The 18,510-nt window shown below is 47.0% G+C and overlaps 1 protein-coding gene across 1 annotated transcript in view; it reads right to left on the bottom strand.

Annotated features, from left to right (window-relative positions):
• The window catches only part of ABCC8 (ATP binding cassette subfamily C member 8), a 73,539-nt gene that overhangs the window by 37,838 nt on the left and 17,191 nt on the right, over window positions 1–18,510 (bottom strand). Inside the window, 5 exon segments of the mRNA XM_023522163.1 lie at window positions 420–460; window positions 8,898–9,060; window positions 9,411–9,545; window positions 13,562–13,717; window positions 16,811–16,975. Of these exon segments, the coding sequence (XP_023377931.1) occupies window positions 420–460; window positions 8,898–9,060; window positions 9,411–9,545; window positions 13,562–13,717; window positions 16,811–16,975 (660 nt within the window).

Here is an 18,510-nt window from a genome sequence, read left to right as displayed (position 1 = left end):
AGGTCATATTATGTGCCTTAAAAAGCGACTGGAAAGAAACACATTAAAGGTGCTGCCAATGGGATTATGGGTGATTTAAATTCTCTCTGCCCTTTCCTTTCTAAATTTCTCAACATTTCTACAATGAACATGTTTTGCTTTTATAATTTAAAAAGTTTCATAGCTATTTTCAAAAGAACATTTAATTTTTTTAAAGACTAAGCCTCAGGTCTTCCGGGACTGGAGGCTGAGGCCCCCGTCTGCTGAAGCGGGAAGGGACCCGCCCGGTATAGACTTTCAGTCCATTGCCCTATTTTCAGCCTGACGGCTGAGCCGTCTTACGAAGTCCCTTTGCAGAAAGGCCAAACCCTGGGTGGCCTCTCGCTCCAGACATCCTGCCCCCCACTACCCACCAGGAAATGGAGGAAAAATCTACTTACGATGAGGACAGCTGCAATGGGGATGGCTGTGTTCATGAAAACTGCAGAGGAAGCACAAGGGGAAGCTTAGTGGGAGGCATGAGACAGCTAAAAATGAAGCTGCTCAGGGCAGCTTAGAGGCAACGTGGCTTGTGGGGTCCTCTCCCCAGCCTGCAGGTGGGGCTGGGGCAGAAGTCTAGCCCTGTGCCACCTGCAGCTCCTTACCTATTTCCCTCAGGACGCCCGTCCCATGTCTCTGAGACTTAAGCCTTTAAATAAAGGCTTAAATGTTCCCATCTGTTCCAGGTGAACAGCGTGAAGGAAGCCCCATGAGAAAGTGGTGAGACAAGGGATAGGAGAGTTGGCTGGTTGTGGTCAACAGCTCGTGTGTCTGGGGCACCAAGTTGCTACTCCTTCCTGTGCCTTTGGTTTCTGTGTCTCTCAAGCTGGGTTGTCTCTAAGGCTTAGAGCTTTCCAGATCTCCCATGGCTCTTGGGAAAGATTTCCATCTCATTCACAATGAGGTGTCAGTGACTAAAGACAGCTGAACACAGGGTGTCCCTTAGTCCTAAGGTTGAGAGTCCATCCCCAGGCGGGGCAGTTGGTTTGCTTCTTATTCTGTCTAGAGTAAGGTCCTCAGACCTGTCACAGGGACACCAGAGTGCAAAGAGAGCTGGACTTAAAGTCAGAAAAGGGTGGAGTCCCTGTTACGTATAAGCTGTGCGGCCTTGAGGAGCTCATTTCCCTTCTCTGTGCCTTGGTGTCTTCATCTGATTTTTGTAAGTTTGTACTTACTTGTCCACACACTCTGGCTCTCTCCAAGGTGAGAGGAGATAATGCAGGGAACAGGCTCTGTGAGCCTTAGGTGCTTCCTGACTATTATACCTCATGAACTACTAGCTTAGTCCTACTCCACAGGTAACTGCTCCTCTGGCCCAAAGTCTGAGATGCCTGAGGTTGGGCATGGGGTCCTGAACTTCTTCCAGAGAAAGTAGCCCTTCTAGAGTAAGAGATGGCCATCTAGCTGCCACCTTCCTATCTCATCCTTCTTCCTTCCATCCAGGAGCTTCTTCCAGGCCAGCCCAGAAAGGAGTCTGGTTCTGTAATTAGCCAAATGAAAGCAGAAAGAGCCAGGAGCCAGGAGCCAGAGGCCAAGGGCTCAGACTGTGCATATGGCCCCTGTCTAATGAGTGGCGAAGTCTCTGATACTCTGAAGAAGTCCAGATGGTCAACACCATTCTAAGAAGCTGACTGTCCAATTACTCTAATAATCCTGCTCTAGCAAGTACACACACAGTGTATGTTAGAGATGCGGCCCCCTGAGTGGGTGGAAGAACATGGCCCCTGCCCTCACGGGGCTCCTAGTTTGAGGAAGGAGACAGATCTATGCTTCCAGGAAGGCCCTGATATGCTGAGGAGAAAATGAACTTGCCCCTAGGGTGTTCCCAGGCAGATAGGAAAGACACTGTGTCCATCTTGGGGGATTCCTAATCTGATGAGGGAGACATAGCCCCTGTCATGGCAGAGCTCCCCGTCTCATAGAGGAGACATGGCTGGAGCTCTTGGGGCACCGCTAATATCTCTGACCACAGGCTTTTTATCAACACCAATATCACATGTGACCATGCTTTAACTTTTCATCCAGAAGAGTCCTCTATGTCTCTAGGTGCCCACTGCAGTGCCACAGACCTCCCTCATAATCTCTGGCAGTGTAAGCATTATTGGTTTTCCTACATTAGAAGAAATCAGATCTGGGACCCAGGACTCCTGTGAGGCCTAGGGCCTTTGACCATCACCAACTACATAGCTCTGAACATGCGATAGTCTTGCCCCTCCCCTCCAGGGCCAGTTATTTCAGGGAGCTCCCTCAGGGCATGGGCCTCATTCTGGTCCTCTCCTGCCCACCCCATCAATTACCAAAGAGGAGGGGCTCAAGCTAGAGAGGGCACCTGTGCACCACCCCTTGGCCCCCTGCCCCAAGCCGAGACCCCTCCCACATATTTTGGGGCTCATCTTCCAGCTAAAAAATAGGCTTGGAGTTAGACTGTAAATTGGTACAACTCTGCTTAGAAAGCAATCTGGTGTTTGGTAGCTAGAGCCACACAGAAGTTTAGACCTTCTGATCCTGTAATCCTTCTCCTGGGAATTTATCTTGAATATGTAATTATTCAAGAGAAGCACAAAGCCCTCAGCAAGATGGTATTAGCTATAGCACTATCTGTCACAACAAAACAAAACCACAACCACAGCAACAAACCACCTGCAACAAAATCAACCGGCAACTTCCAAGAAGGGCTGTTTTAGTAAAATGTGGTACATCATCTCTCAGGGAGATTCCGTAGTCAGAAACCATGTGATAATTGACATTTTGTTCTATTGCATGCTTTCCTGGTCGTGACTTTTTTCAATTTATATTTTTTCCACTTTGTTGTCTTTATTCTTGTAGCTGCCTGAACTCCTTTGAGGCATGAGACAAACTATAAGTAAATTTAAAAAAGATACAACGCTGATGAACCGCTAACAAGGAGAATACATATGATATAATGAATTTCCGCCCTGTTCTGACTGTTATATGAAGATACTAAGGATGAAAATATAATTTTCCATTTCCCGCACCCTCTCCTGCAAGGATGGCCTTTGTGCAGGGGCTTTGGGTCCCCTTTGGTGGCGGGAAGGATTGGAAATACCAGCTGCTTGTGTTTTAAAAGCCTCTCTGAAGATCACCCCCTTGGGGCCTGGAGTGGACATGGCTGGAACTGGGGATGTCAGTGCCAGAGGCTGGGAGGCCTGTGAGGCTCTGGCACCTCTCTGAGTTCAGCAGACATCCGTGCACCCTAGTGAGGGAGAAGAGGGAAAGGAGCTGGGCATCCCAGCTGTCATAGGTCAAAGGCTTGTGGCCTTTGCCTCTATTTTCCTGAACCACATACGGCCCCGTAAGATATTAAAAGCGATGCAGGGGGAAAAATATATGACCGAGAATAGATTTCTCTCCAACTTTGGCATGGGGTGGGCCGACTCACTTTGACTTGATGTAGGGAAGAAAAAAAAAGGAGAACATGATAGTGCTTAAATCTTGATAGAGCAAGAAATCCTGTTAAATAACAACTAAGTGAAAGCAGAAGATTACAAAATGATGTGCGTGATACTGTTGCGGAAAGTTTAGTTGCATGGAGGCGGGCCTGAAAGGTCACCTTCGGAAGCAAAAGCCTTTCTGTAATGGTGTAGAGATGTGGGTAGGTGTTGTTTTAATCTTCTCCCCAAAATATCCTTTAAGAAGTATTTATTCAGAAATTATTTTTTGAAGATCTTCTCTGTTCCAAGCATGAGCTGGGTTCCGGGGGTACGGTAGTGAACAATGTGTCAGCTTTCCATATTCCCCACAAACGAAACAAAAACAAATCAACAAAAGCAAAGCTAGCCTCAGATCACCGCTCCCCTGGGTTTGCCTAAGGAATGCTGCCTGACCTTGTGGGCGCTGGCAAGTACCACAATACTAGCAGCTTTTCATTTCCAAAGTATCAATAAATATTTCAGAAGCCATGTGTCAGGGAGGCACAGCCAGCCATTTGTGCCTCTGGTTAACTTCAGCTTTGTCTCCCTGGGGGGCCAGGAGGAGCTACAGCCTCACAGTCTGTGATTGCAGATTGCTCTGGCTGGAGGGAGAAGTGTATTTTGAAGTGCACAGAGCTATTTTCTATTCAATCCAAGAGTCATTCTGAAGTCCACAGAGCGGGAAGGAAAGCAGGTTAAGGGTGTACCTGTCACTGGCAGTGGTGAGAACCCCTCAGGAGGCCCCACAAGTCACACCGATTTCTTTTCTGCCCCTTTCATTGATGAACCTCCCTAGCCCTCCCAGCTCAAGCAGGCCAGGATTTGTATCAGCAACCCACTGCGGCTGCACCAGCTGGCCACAGGAAGGGCAAATATTGAAGATTTTCAGGGAAGCTGGAGAAGGAAGCAGGACCAGGTCTGGAGGTCACCCTGTCCCTGACACTGGCTATTCTGAGTCAGGGCCCCCACCAACGAGCACAGAAGGGGCACGAGTCTTGGGCTGTGGAGAAGAGGCGGGTGCTGGGTGCCCTGTGTGTGGGGTTCGCCAGCACCATCTTGCCCATGCCACCCCCATCCATGGCAGAGCTGGATTTTGGAGTGTTTTTTTGTTTTTCAGGACATAGTAAGAAGTCAGTCACACTCATCCAAGGAGGGCCCGTCTGACTGTGGTTCAGACTGGACTAGGAAGAGGAAAGACCCCCGACCCTAGAACACTGGAAGAGATGGCAAACACATCTTCCCTTTACTTAAACTCCTTCAATGGCTCCCCTGCCCCAGGAGAAAGCCCAGAGGCCTGAACGCAGGGCACAGGGTCCTGCATGATCTGATCTTGTTTCCTTCTCCTCACCGAATTACCTTCTCTTAAACACACCACCATCCTTCTCACCTCCAGGCTTGTGTGCCTGGAACATCCTTCCCCTCATCTGGTTAACATATAGTCATTCTTTGGGCATCGGCAACGAGCTTCACCTGTGACAAAGCTTCCTTGACACCCACCAGCCTTAAGACTAGGTTAGTTACAACTTCTCATGGGGCCCAGAAATATCCCTTTCTATTCCTGTCATTCACAACATAGTTTCATGTCTGTCTTCCCTACTAGACTGGGAGCAACCTGCAGGTAGGGACCGACATTTCTTCTCGTCACTGCATCCCCCATGCTTAGCACAGGTCCTGACACATAGTAGGTACCCAGTAAATATTTGTTAAATAAGTGAATAAAAGAAACAAAAGAAGCCAGGGCCAAGTGAGTACCACAAAAGAGAAAGCGGAGCACTTGGAACTGACCCCGTGGCTCTGGCCACATTCCCCACCACTGTTCACGGCATGGTCTCCCACAAGACCGTGAGGATGAAGACCAGGCCTGCCTCCCCTGTAACCGCCAGGGCCTCAGTAGAGTCTGGCACAGAGAGTAGGCTCTGGGACAGGTGCTACACAAAGGACAGAATGAACTGGCAGCATGTTGGTTGCTTGACTGGTAGGTCTAGGCCCCCTTTGTCACTCCTGCAGAGTTTGTCCTCAAATAAGTGACTGGACACCTGAGGTCGTGCTGCTTCTGCAAACAGATGAGGATCGAACTGACTTCCAAGGGGAGTGGCCACTACACTTGCCTCTAGCTTTTTCCCACTTTATTTTCTACTCATTGAGATCCTGCCCAGCTGGCAAGGTGCCCCCCAAGGTCCCCCGTGCATGAAGCTCCGTGTGAACTCCCAGTCCACACAGTCTTCCTTCTTCTCTGTTCTCTGCCGTTTACTAGCTGAGGACCTCAGTGAGTCATTTCACCTTACCAGGCCTCGAACTTCTCTGCTGTAAAATGGGACAATAAAGCTACACACCTCGCCAAGTTGATATGAGGATTAAGTGCGGTCAGTTCAGTGCTCCCTGCCATACTGTTTCATGTAGGTTAGCTCTGACTTTTCCACAGAGTATAAACTCCTTGCATCCCTCCCAGCACTTAGCATGGGGCTGATCCCACGGGGCTGGCTCATTCAATATCCACCAAGTAACTTACATCTGTTTTCCTTTGATTCTGGATTTTGATGACAAGGAAACTGCACCCATTTCCTTTTTGCACCCCTTGTCCCCGCCACACACACACACCTGCACTAGCTCAGGCTCCACACACAGCAGCTCTCAGTGATGCTGACAGTGAGACCATCAGAAAGAATGTCAGAGGTAACCTTGTCTGCCTGACAGTCTGACTGCCTGGCACCGGACGACAGACTGAAAGCCCAGCGGGCAGCATCAGGATGGCCTCCATCAGGAAACGTGACTCAAGGGCTCCTTTGTGGCGCCAGGACCCCATGGCTGGTGCCAGGGGTGAGAATAAAAGATGTCCCCTTATCTCATGCCTAATGACCTGTGTCCTGATGCCTGGTGACAGAGTAGAAGGCAGGAAGTCCGGGAGGAGATAAATGAAAACACACTCAAAGCATACACCTGTAGCCGGGAGGTACCTCCACCCTACCACCCGTCTCCCCGCTCCACTGACCAAATCGAAGAAACCCATCCCAGGAAGGGCGAGCACTGAGCAAACAGCACTTGGCTTTCCGAGCTCTCCTAAAGGACTCTTCCCTTTCCCTCCCCAGTGCTTCTTCCAGGTTATCAGCCTGGGCTGCTCTGTTTATCCTATAGGTCATGGAGTCCTGGACAGGTAGGGGGCCTTGGGCAGACCCCTTCTTGGCTCCAGAGCCCCTCACTCCTTCCAGAGTCATCTCAGCTCTTGACAACATAGAGTCTCCTTCTCTCAGGTCCTCTGGCCCCAGGCCCTGCACAAAGCCCTGGCTTGTCTTCTGAGGGCCCTATGGGACCGAGAACACCTACTAGCTAGGAATCTGTGGGTTAACTCGGAACCTAGGCATCGTATGATGTTGTTTACATAGGAAAACACATTTCAGGTTGCAGTTTGGAATGCAGAAAATGACCATACATCTTCCAGAAGCAACGTAGCTGCCACCTGCCCCCATCTATATGACCCAAGGTTGTCCCTACTTTGCTGCCAAGAATTTTAGGGACCCGGTGCCCCAGTTTCCTTGATGCTTCCCTTCCCACTTCCCTCTCCCACCTCAGCAGCTATTCTCCCTGATGTGACACCTGGGAGCCAGGCGTCTGTAACTCAGTGGGCCACACACCGTGTGGAGTTACCGTTAAGAGGACTGAACCCAGGGACAGGCAGAACAGGTGGAGAAAAGGGTGAAGAGAGCCTGGGTCTGCAGACGCTGATTTCTGAGCTCCCCAGATGGTGCTTCCCAATTTCTCCTGTCCTACAGAGTGCTCAGCCTGAGGGTCAGAGGCCACAGGTAAAGGGATGAGACCAGCACACTAGAATGTCAAGGAATCCAGGAAGCAGTGGCTGCCTGCCACGCTCACAGCTCCAGTCTGAGAAAATCAGATCTTAGCAGGACTTTCCACAGGAAGATACCATGGCTGGCACTGTGGATGGTGGGTAGCCTGGCCACTGCTGACTGGATCAGGGTCCCTGCCTGAGGCACAGGACACCAGGGTCTGGCTGAACATAGGGAGACAGGACACCGGGGTGCTCAGTGCAAGCTCTGCCCTGTGAGAGCCATGCTGTTAGCCTCAGAGAACGACCTCAGGAAGATGCCCCCTCTAGGCCTCAACTTCCCGTCTATGAAATGGTTCTCCCACTTACAGAAAATGTTTTCCATTTACCTCCTTTGCCACGCTCTGTATAATTTTCACAGATTTACCTTTTAATTCGCAAATTCTCTCTTCAGCTATGTTATTTTTTTTAACCTGTACACTGAGTTGTTTTTTGTTTCCATTCTGCTTTTCTCTATGGGGACTTCCTTTTGGCCTTTCCTACCATAATGGCTCTTAAACTGGACAGGTCAGGCAACCATTGTGAAGTCTGCCAGCTGCTAAATATCGATATCCCAATTATGCACTTGGGCAATAACCACCACTGAGTGGGTCCAGGGAGCCGCTAGACCAACTGAGAGATAACCTTGAGCCAGGATTCTATCAATCACCAGAACTCACACGCCCTGACTCTGACCTGGGGACTATGACCCATCGAATTAATTTCAATAACTAAAATTTTAATTTCTAGGATTTCTTTTGGCATTCTTTCCCCTTGATTCTTTCCTGTTTTTCCTCGTAGGTCTTACACCTTCTTTAAATCTTTAATTATTTTACATGCACTTATTTTATTATCTGTTTCAGATTATTCTATCAGCTTCAGGTACTGAGGGAGTAATTCTCCTATTTTTTGCATTTGCCGACTCACTCTGATGGTGTATTTTTCTCTGGTGGATTTTTCTTTCTCTATTATTTGCTCTTTGTTCAACGGGAATGTTTGCCACAGGAGCCCCATGTTCTCTGGAAAGTGGTTTTATTATGTGTGTCTGCTGGGACCCTACGAATTTTACCAGTTTGTGTCTCCCCGCCCCTCTATTTTTTGAGTTCGGGGTTCCCAAATCATTTGGCGAATGTAAATTCAGTTAGTGTAGATATGCCCGCGAGGACCTCACACGTGAACTCCTGTTGTTTAAATAAAATGTTTCTCCTTCTCAGGGCCCCAGATAAATGGAAGCTTCCATGTATCTTCCCCAGGGAAGTGGCAGCTCAGTCTGACTCATTGAAAAGGAGCCCTTGCATTTGGAAGAAACCAAAACTGTTGTTGTTTATTCGTTTACTGCTGCCTCTCAATAACATATCAGGTCAATAGCATATCAAAGATTCATCTCTTGTTCTCATCACTGTATCTTGAGGGCCAGCACAGTGCCCCACCCATGGCAGGCTCTTAATATGTAAAGAACATTGTAATTTCTGGGGAGCTCTCTGCTACATGAGACAGTTTGAGGTTCACCTGGATTGGATGATCCCAAGCCTCCAGCATCTGCTACCGCCCCTCTCCCCAAAGCCCTGATACCTTATCCTAACACAAAGGCAGCAGCACGCAAGGCTGGCTGTTTGGAGCAGACTCACTGGAGATGGAGGTGTAGATGGCAAAGGCTCTGAGGCTGGTCATCTCCTTCCTGCGGGTCATCTCCACCCGTGTGCAGAAGATGTTCTCCCAGGCGTATAGCTTGAGCAGCTTGATGCCACGGAGCATCTCGTTGGTCTGCTTCAGCCTCTCGTTGGAATACTCCTGCCAGGGATCACCGAGTCAGAGAAGGGTTTCCTCTACCCCCATCCCACCCAAGAGCAAGGAGCCGAGTCTATGTCCTCACCATTTCACAGACAACGCCCAGCTCCTGTCCCCACAGAGGGGCTCCCTGCCTTCTCCACTAATCCCATTTCACAGGCAAAGAAACTGAGGCCTAGACAGGTGAAGTGACCTGCTTAAGGTCAATGATAGTGTGGATATGTGGGGGGTAGCTGTTTGGTGGCCTCAGGGGGAAGAGTGAGGAGACCCACTGATGTGAGGGGAGAGGGAGCAGGCAGACACATGGGGGAAAGGTGGGGGAAAAGGGCCGGTGCACACCTGGGGACACTCACCAGGGTGCTCCGCTGGGCCTGAGAGAGCTTGGTGGCCACGAAGTACTGGACGGGGGCCAGCAGGATGATGACAGCTGCCCCAATTAAAGCGCTGACTCCGAGGATGTAGTAAAGGAGAATCACACCCACGACGATCTGAGGGAGGGTCATGGGGGTGAGTTCCCTTTGACCTGGTGGCAGCCTGCCACCGGGTGTTGACACGCCACCCCCTTTCCTCAGTCCCCTGAAGTGGGACAGGCCTTGGTGCCCAGGTTTCCAAATTGTCTTGGGGAGCAGAGGAGGAGAGGTGACAAAGCAATTACAGAAGGAGGAATTACCATGATGAGCACAGAGAGTTTCTGGGCCAACAACTAACTGCATTTATCTGCAAGCTTGGCGGAAGCGTTAGATCTCCCCAGGTCCGCTTTCCAGATGGAAGTCTCAGAGCTGAGATTGCACAATGAGTGTGACAGCACCTTTCATTCTGTTTGCTGGTTATCAAGGCTGACATTTCACTCTCATCGGGAAAAAGTGAAACATGAGCAAAGGGGCAAAATTGCTACCTCCATGTCAGACAAAACCAGTCCCGGATCTGAGAGTTTACTTTTCATTCTTATGCTCCTGGTGTCTTTAATTTTTCAGGGAATCTGGAAGATAGTCTCTGAAAAGAGAATTCATTCTGCATCTAGCTTCTAGCTTGACTGCCTGCTTCTGAATATTTATGAGAAATATAAGTTACTCTTGCCAGCCCCCAAAGCATCAAGATGACAGTTTCCCAGATCGCCTTCAAAAGCACCTACCTCTAAATTCAGGACTAATTCTAGAAGAACAGATAAGCTATCTTCTTTAATTGAAAAAAAAAAAAGTCTGCCTGGGTTGGCCCTGTACCCCTTGAGCCCTACATTAGATTGACACCAAGCTCCTTGCACCACCTGACCACCTGAAGGACAGAGGAGTGGGCGGGTGGCTCTGAAATTTCCGTTAATTAGACAATGCCTTGGGCATTAGTAGGTTCTTAGAGGCTGGTACCTGACCCCTTCACCACTTGCCTCCACCAGCGTTTAACTGATGTTAAATGCTGGCACAGATGGGCAGAGGCGCACATTAGGGGGTAAAGAGCCCTCCTTCTCCTGCTGGGCCCCACTGTCATCATCCTCCAGGAAAAATTATCCCTTCCATTAGCTGTCCTCATATGGAAGCAATCTGTTGTTCGGCAGCTTGGGTAGAACTGGACACCAAGGGGTGCCCGGAGCACTTCCAGAGTCACTACCAGGGCACCGACTGGGGGTCGATGCCTGGATCCCCACCACCTCCAGGCACTGACAGCTGCTGCGACAGGAGCTGGGGACGCAGCATGTGCTGCTGCCAAGGCTCCTCCTCAGATCCCACCGCCCCCACCTTGTGCTCCCCAGATTCTCCTGTCCGCCCCTCTCTGCTGCAGGGGTCTGAATGGACCCCACAGGAGAACACACCAGAAATCAGGGATTCTGAGTGTGCAAAACAAGTGTGGGGAATAAAAGAGCTCTTTTATCTTCTATTCATTCACAGGTTAAGAAAGCAATCTAGTGCAGTAGTGGGGAGATCACAGTCCCTGGAGTCTGCAGCCCTGAGTCTGAACGCAGTCCCAGCTCTTACTGGTTATGCATTCTGGCACAATCTACTTAATCAGAGTCTCAGCTTCTTCATCTTTAAAATGGTGCATTTAATGCCCTTTTAGCACAACTGCTGAGAAGATTAAACGAACATATACGATAAGCACCTAGAACAGTACCTGGCACACAGTTGGAGATCAATACAGGGTGGCCTACCCTCTCTAAAAACAAATAAAAAACAAATCTTCCAGCAAACAAGCAGGCTTCCCTGTCACTAGGGAACCACAAAAGGAGATATCTGGGCATGGTGCTGCCGCCAGAAAGGATAAAAGGCAGCGCCCCTGCCCTCTCTGGGCCTCTGATGCCCGTGGTGTGAGGAATCACAGAGGTCTTTGCTATGGCTGAGTTCCTTAGCGTAGCATCCATAAGCTTCAGGGGCCCAAAAAAACCCTGAAATTGTAGGCCAAATATATGAATGTACATTTGTTTTCCTAAGGAGGTTTGATTAGATTTTCAAAAGTATATATAGATCAGTGGTTGCCTAGGGCTGGAGGAGGAGATGAGGGGTGACTGACAATGGGTGTGGGTTTCTTTTAGGGGTGCCAAAAATGTTCTAAAATTGTGATGATGCACAATTCTGAGTATGCTAACGCTTATTAAAGTTGTACCCTTTAAATGAGTGAATTATATCTCAATAACGCTGTTATTTTTTTTTTAAGTATATAAGACCAAAAAAAGATTACACACCAGGGAGAGTTCTCAAGGGTCAAAGGACTGGGGCTTCTGAGCTAGTTTCAATATTATCGAAAGCCTCATGTGTCCAATGGCCAACCAAGCTGCACACGGAATCCTGCCCAGGTTGAAGGCACTGTATCAACTCTGGGTGGTAACACTGGATCTTGAGGGCTGATCAAAGCTACAAGTGGCAAAAGTATAGTCTTTGAGGAATTAAAATTGAAAAACCAAATAACACTTCATGATAAATAAGCAAAAGTAAGTAATTAGTGGAGATAAAAAATTTCTCCCCCCGATCCTACCATGGCTGTGAGGGTTAATTATGCAGGTGAAAGAGGCTGGGGCAGCAGGGCCCGCACAGGGAAGGGGTTATTTACTAGTTAGTATTATTAGCAATGGTGTATGTATAACAAACATTATAAATAATAGTAATGACAACAACGCAGCCAGTTTGGTGGACAACACCTTTGAAACAGGTTGTTCAAGGGGACATAACAGAAAGGATAAAAGGCTGTCGACTGCATTCGATGTGCTTTCCAGACCCTTCTATAGCTTTTGCAGTCACCGATCCATCTTGGCAGAGTGGAGGGGGTGCAGGAGTCGGTGTGGCTAAGTGGTAATGGAGGATGGCACAGAGGGGTGTTCTTGTAAAAAGGACCACCAGATTCTCTGTCCTACTTGTCTTTTGTTTAGTTGCCCTCCCCGTGTGAGCCTCTTCTCCTATTTTCCTTTAATGTCTTTTAAATAAACACTTTACAGGTAAGGAGGACCAAAAAAAAAAAAAAATCACTCGAGAATAAGGTTTATGAAAGGTACATTCCAAGAAGTAAGCAGTGAATTCTGAACAGTAAAGTCCTCTCACCAGAGTGTGTAAGTGAGAGGGACCTGATATTTACTTAGTGACTACTCTGTGCCAAGTACTCTGCTTGGTGCTTTAATTACATCATCTAATTGAATCATTATAGCACCTCCAGAGGGTGGGAATCACCCCTATTTCATAGATGAGGAAACTGAGGCTCAAAGAGGTTATTTGAACTAGCCTGTCTCACCTAGATCCAGACAGGCGCCTGCGGGCCCTCCTGGAATAGGTGTTGCCGCTTCTGGCCTGAGCACCCAAGTGAAGAATTCCTTCCCAGCTTCAGGATGGGAATCACAGACTCCCTGGTGGAGGATGGGAGTCAGGGCAGAAGAGGCCAGGAGTCAGGTAAACCATGGATTCTCCTCCTGTCGTCAGGGGAGAATGCACCTCCTTCAGAGCCAGCCCCAAAGGTCGTTTGGTTTTTGATTTTCAAAAACAATACATGCTTATTGGAGAATTTAGAAACGCATAAAGAAAACAAAAATCACCTGCAATCCCACCATAGGACCTTCCAGTTCTTTTTACTGTGTGAATCTGTGCAAACATATACATATGGATATTCCAATTTAGTAGGAAGTGCACCGCATGTACAATTTTGTAATTAACTCTTTTTGCTTAAAAATATATCAGAACACTTTTCAATGTAATTAAGGACTTTGTTACAACATAACTTTTAACGTCTGCAAAAGTGTTCCACATATGATTATTCTATAGTTTTTTGGTTTTTTTTTTTTTAAGCTTTAAGCTGCATTTTAAAAGTCTTAATGGCACTGCCTTCTCTGATCATGAAGAGAGGTAACTAGATGCTTGCAGAGTGTGAGACAGTATAGGGACCCAGGAATACACCCCATGGAGACCCTGGGAGGGTGGAAGGTACAGACAGACATGGAATGGAAGATGGTAAACTCCTAGTCACTGAGCATATACCAGCAGATTCTGATTTTGTGTCCTCATTTCCACTCCCTACCAAAGTACACGTCCCTTACCTGTACTGGCATAGCCCAGAGGTTTGGGCACAAGAAGAAAAACCACATGAGTTGGTTGGTGTCGATGGCAACCAGGTTACAGATCTGCCCAGCAGTCATTTCCCCCATGGATAGGTTGGAGGTGGACAGGTGCATAATTTTATTGTAAATCTTGGTCTAGAAATGAGAGCAGAGGGCTTCACATTCGTCATCATTATCATTCTAATCACCACCCCAGATGCCACAAGTCTCTAATGTGCCAGGGGCTTCTCAGACATTCCTTCTATGGAGCATAAAGCGGCTTGGTAAGGGGCCCTGTATTATTGTTCCAATTTTACAAATGAGGAAACTAAGGTTTGGAGAGGTAAAGGGCTTTGATGACAGATCAAGCAAGTCAGAATCCACGCCAGCACGGCAAGCTACTTCCCTAGCAAGCAAGAACTCTCCCTTGGGGGGTAGCATTAAATTAGCTCTTAAATCTTAAAAACAGATCTTCATGCCCAGTTGTATTCTTGATTTACCAGAAGCTGGTGGGGAACACACTTCAGAGTCATAAAAATGATGAAGTGGGGCAGTGTCTATTTTAATGCGTCCATCTCCAGCTGGCGAGGAGATATGCTCTGAAGCCAAGTTCTGTTTTAACTGAATCTCGAAACAAAACAAGGGCTCAGATTGGTGTGAGAGATGGTGTACGAGGGTAGATCAGCCCTGGCACCGTCCCAGAGTCCAGCCACTCTGAGGACCTTGCCCTGTCTCCCTGGGGTGGATAGGAACACCCATGGTAATGGTTTTCTGTGAGCTCTCAACCTAAAAGCTTTATGTGCAGGGTGATTGTGACTCCCAGAAGGATGGCAATTTTCAGGCTATGCACACTTGAAAGAAGAAAAATGCGTTCTTGTCTTACATGTCCTAGGGATGCCTGCTTTCAAATGAAATTCTATCACACATTTTGCTGTAAGGTGGATTCCCAGCCCTTTATTCAGCTTTTTGCAAACCCAGGCTTTTTTGTAGGTCAGATTATGCTTTAAGCATATGTCTTTTTGTGACTTTATATAAACCACGGGTAAGGCTAAAAATAATGGCGATAACATTTTTAGACAAATCTATGCACATCCTAGGTTATGTGAAATTGGTCTTCAAAGAATAATAATAAGCATAGTTCAGTGAAGTAGGAACACAGATTAATCTATCAAAGAAAGCATTATTGAGACCAGGATGCACAGAAATACACAAGCAACTGATAGCTAGTATGTCAAAAAATTATGTATAACACAGGAATTTTGCTTAATAACTTTTCATGAGAGAAATATGATTATTCTCAAACTCATGAAGACACAGACCTATAATTTTCTGTAAATTTCTGAAAGTTATCTATAATTTTCTGTAAATTTCTGAAAGTTTTCTAATTTGTTTCCATAATTATTGCTAGTATTCCTTTTATGGCATATGAGTCAATCCCTTTTATTAATGCAAAAGATTCAGTTTGATAAAAACAATTACATGCTAATACATTAAAAAACCATTTATTTTTGGCTCTTTCAGTGTATTTAGAAAATACTGGGCCAGAGTGTGAGTTATGACATACAGATAAAAAGTAGATTTAATTACAAAACTGTTTGACTACAAAATTGGCCGTTTGTGGCAGCGCATGCCTGCCTGTCACTAGAGGGGTCTGAGCAGAGGATCGGATTTTCAGAGAGGTTTTCTGAATTGGGCAATAGCTTAGTTCCTCGTAGCTCTGAGCCCCTATAAGTCTCAGAGAGTTTTGGAGTTTCCTGGGCTCTTTCCACCATTCTCACCTGATGACATTCCTGAGGAAATGGCTCTGCTTTCTCAATGAAAAACCACTGGGGATGGCAGTGTTGTCATGTGCAGCTGCATAGGTTGTGCACTATACATTTTCAGGGGGCACCATACACATGGACTACACTGAGACAATTAGAGTATGGACCCTGACACTGTCCCCAAGCCCATGCTATACCCTTCTCCTCTAGGTCCCTTTTTCTCAAAGCCTCTGATCCTGGCTCCCCACGGGCCAGTCGGTGTTAATGATTCCCAGGAACATTTCTAAAGAATGAGGTGGCTTTCTAAACATTTCTAAAGAATGAGGTGGGATTTAGCTACAACTTCCTAGTGTTTTACTGACTTCACGGGAATTGTCAGATACGGCAGAATCTGTAGTTGTCCCCCAATATCCAATCTCTCCTTTTCACAAGAAGAATTTCTTGCAGGGCATATATGGCTGTCAAGAATAAAGACTACACTTTTTAGCCTCTCCAGGTATGGCCATGTGGGAAATTTCTTGCTAATGAGATGGGAGAGAACATGTGCAACTTCTGCACTATGATTTTAGAAGAAGGCAGTATTCTCTCCTATTGTCTCATCTTTCTCCTTGCTGGTTCAAATGTAGACACAACAGTGGCAATTTCGATTGTCATCTTAAACTGTAAGATAAAAGTAATTGTGAAAAGTCTGGCAGAGCGATATTACAGGAAGAACCAAGTGTCTGACAATTGTGTAGCTGCCATACCGGCCCTGTGAAAAACAAACTTCTATCCTATGTAAACCACTGTGGACATTCCCTCCATTCCAATAAAAACACTGGGAATTAGACAATTCTCATCACCACCTTGCCTAAAGGGGTCCTGAATCCTCTCTGACTTTCATCATCCCTCTAATTGACTCTGAGAAGAAAGGAGCCCACAGAAAGCAGGAGCAAGAAGCTAGGCCCAAGGGACCTATCAGACTAGATAAGTCTCTCTCATGATGACCCAAGATTTAAGATCTCCAGTATATCTTAGAGGCTCTCTGGTCATGGCATGTCAAACACGTTTCCTGTTTTGCACCCAAAAAAGGCTGTCTGTTGCCAAACTCTGGAATAGTATCTAGAGAAAGATGCTGAGGCTGCATCAGCAGTTAGCAGAAAAGCGTGCTATGATAGATTAGTGATGTCTGTCCCATTCAAGCCTGAAAAATGTGAAGGCACAAGGGCTGAGCAGTTCACATCTGGGGTCTAGTTCAAGGTAGAACCAGGGCTAGAACTACTACATTTCCCAAGTTCAGCTCAAGGCGCTTTCCATGATCCCACACTACCTTATCAATGGTCATTGTTTCAAAAACACCGTTAAAGACACACACACACACACACACACACACACACACACACACACACACACACACAATAAATTCACAGCAGAATTATTCCTGAGTGTCCACGAGGATAAGTGATGTTGTTCTTACTATGAAGTGAGAAAATAATCAGCCGAGTACCTGTATCGCTCCTCTTAAGTTAATTCCGGTTTCAATGGCGACATAGTAGGATGCTTGCAGAAATGTCCTTTGCAGTAGGAGGGCAAGGAACAGAAGCACGGCTAAGACGTAGGCATTAGCAAGGAACTCTTGAGATGAAACAAAGTAAACCCCGAGAAATTGTGTCTGTTGGAAAGAGAAGTTCAGAGGTGGCTGTCATTGCCAGCAAAAAGACTGCCATTAGTACCTGCTACTGTGCCGTAATGGCCATTATTACAGGGTCCTCCATGCTTGCAAAGTCTATGCAATTGTTTATGAGGGGAAAATCAGATTGATAAGTCCACTTAAACATTCTTCTAATTACAGGGAGGGCTGCCTATACTCTTCATCATCCCACTCAGGGGAACAGAATGCAGCCCAGATCTAACTTCATGTCCATAAATATGATTCACAGCATTGTGGCCACCAGGCCCAGGGGAGCTCACTCCCCTGGAACAAGAATAAATAGAGCGAATCACAGCAGTCAAAACCAGAACTGCTAGAACAAATCCCATGATGTGTATTCTCTGCTCCAAAACCAAATCAGCTGAGCTCTTATCCCAGCCAGCTCTGTAGTAATTTCTGGGCAGAAAAGATCAGTGGAAAACATGACAGCGTAGTGGTCCCAGGCAAAAGATGGGAACTCATCTCTCGCCTATAATAGAATGAAAAGGTTTCAGACCCAAGCTCCCCAGCCTTGTAGGCTCCCAGGACCTCATTTTAAATTTAAGGTTCTCTTGCTGCACCTCTAGCAAGATCTCAGATGATAAGCAGTGGAAAAAAACAAACGTTTTGACTTTGTTGCTAAAGACACCAGGGAACAGCAGCATGTCTGTTTCCAAATTCAGCATCAAGAACTCCCAGGGAAATTTTGATCTTGATGAAGTTCATTGCTCCTCAGCAGAACCACATCAATATTTCCACGAAGACAGAACTCTCCCCTTTCTGAGACTCTGCCCTGAACTCTGCAAGCTATTTGGAAGGGTGTGGGAGCTGCCGCAGGGTAAAGAGTGGTGGGAACAAAGTGATGAGAAGGAGCCGAGGGCATGTGCATGACCACAGTCAGGCAGAAAGGGGCAGGACTCTGAGTAGAGGCCTTTTCTTAGAGTCAGAAATTCCTTGATCCTAGATACCGGGCTTCCTGATGGTAGAAAAGATCTTGCCTTTCAGTTCAACAGAGCCCTCTAAATCAGCCCTCACTGCCCTGTGGCGCTGGTCATGTTTACAGTTATCTTTCCCTTGCTCTGTGGAATGGGCGTCTCTCTCTTTTGGGGACAGCAGAAAGCAGACACAGGAAGACCACTGAGGGATACACGTGGGACTCTTAGTGGAAGGCTGACTGAAGCCTGAAGCCCCTGACTCTCTTCTCATTTGTCAAAGTACCAGAGGGAGAAGGTAAAAGGTAGAGGGTAGGGGTGGGCTAGAAGCAGCAAAATAGACCTTAAAATGAGGCTGCAGGGTGGGAGGGGGTGGAACCTGACTCTACAGGGAAGCAAGGAGTGGGACACAATATTTACCAAATGCAGAACTCCATCCTCACAAAACTCTAATTAGAAGGGTACCATTATTAGCCCAATATTATACATGAGGAAATGGAGTTTCAGCACCATTAAGTGGCTGGCCCAAGTCACATGCTGGTAAGGGAGAACATGAACCCGTGTGATGCCAAAAATACTATCCCA

Source organism: Pteropus vampyrus, unplaced genomic scaffold (genome assembly GCF_000151845.1).
Source record: "Pteropus vampyrus isolate Shadow unplaced genomic scaffold, Pvam_2.0 Scaffold334, whole genome shotgun sequence".
Classification (NCBI taxonomy): Eukaryota; Metazoa; Chordata; class Mammalia; order Chiroptera; family Pteropodidae; genus Pteropus; species Pteropus vampyrus.
This window is presented reverse-complemented; position numbering and strand designations above follow the sequence as displayed.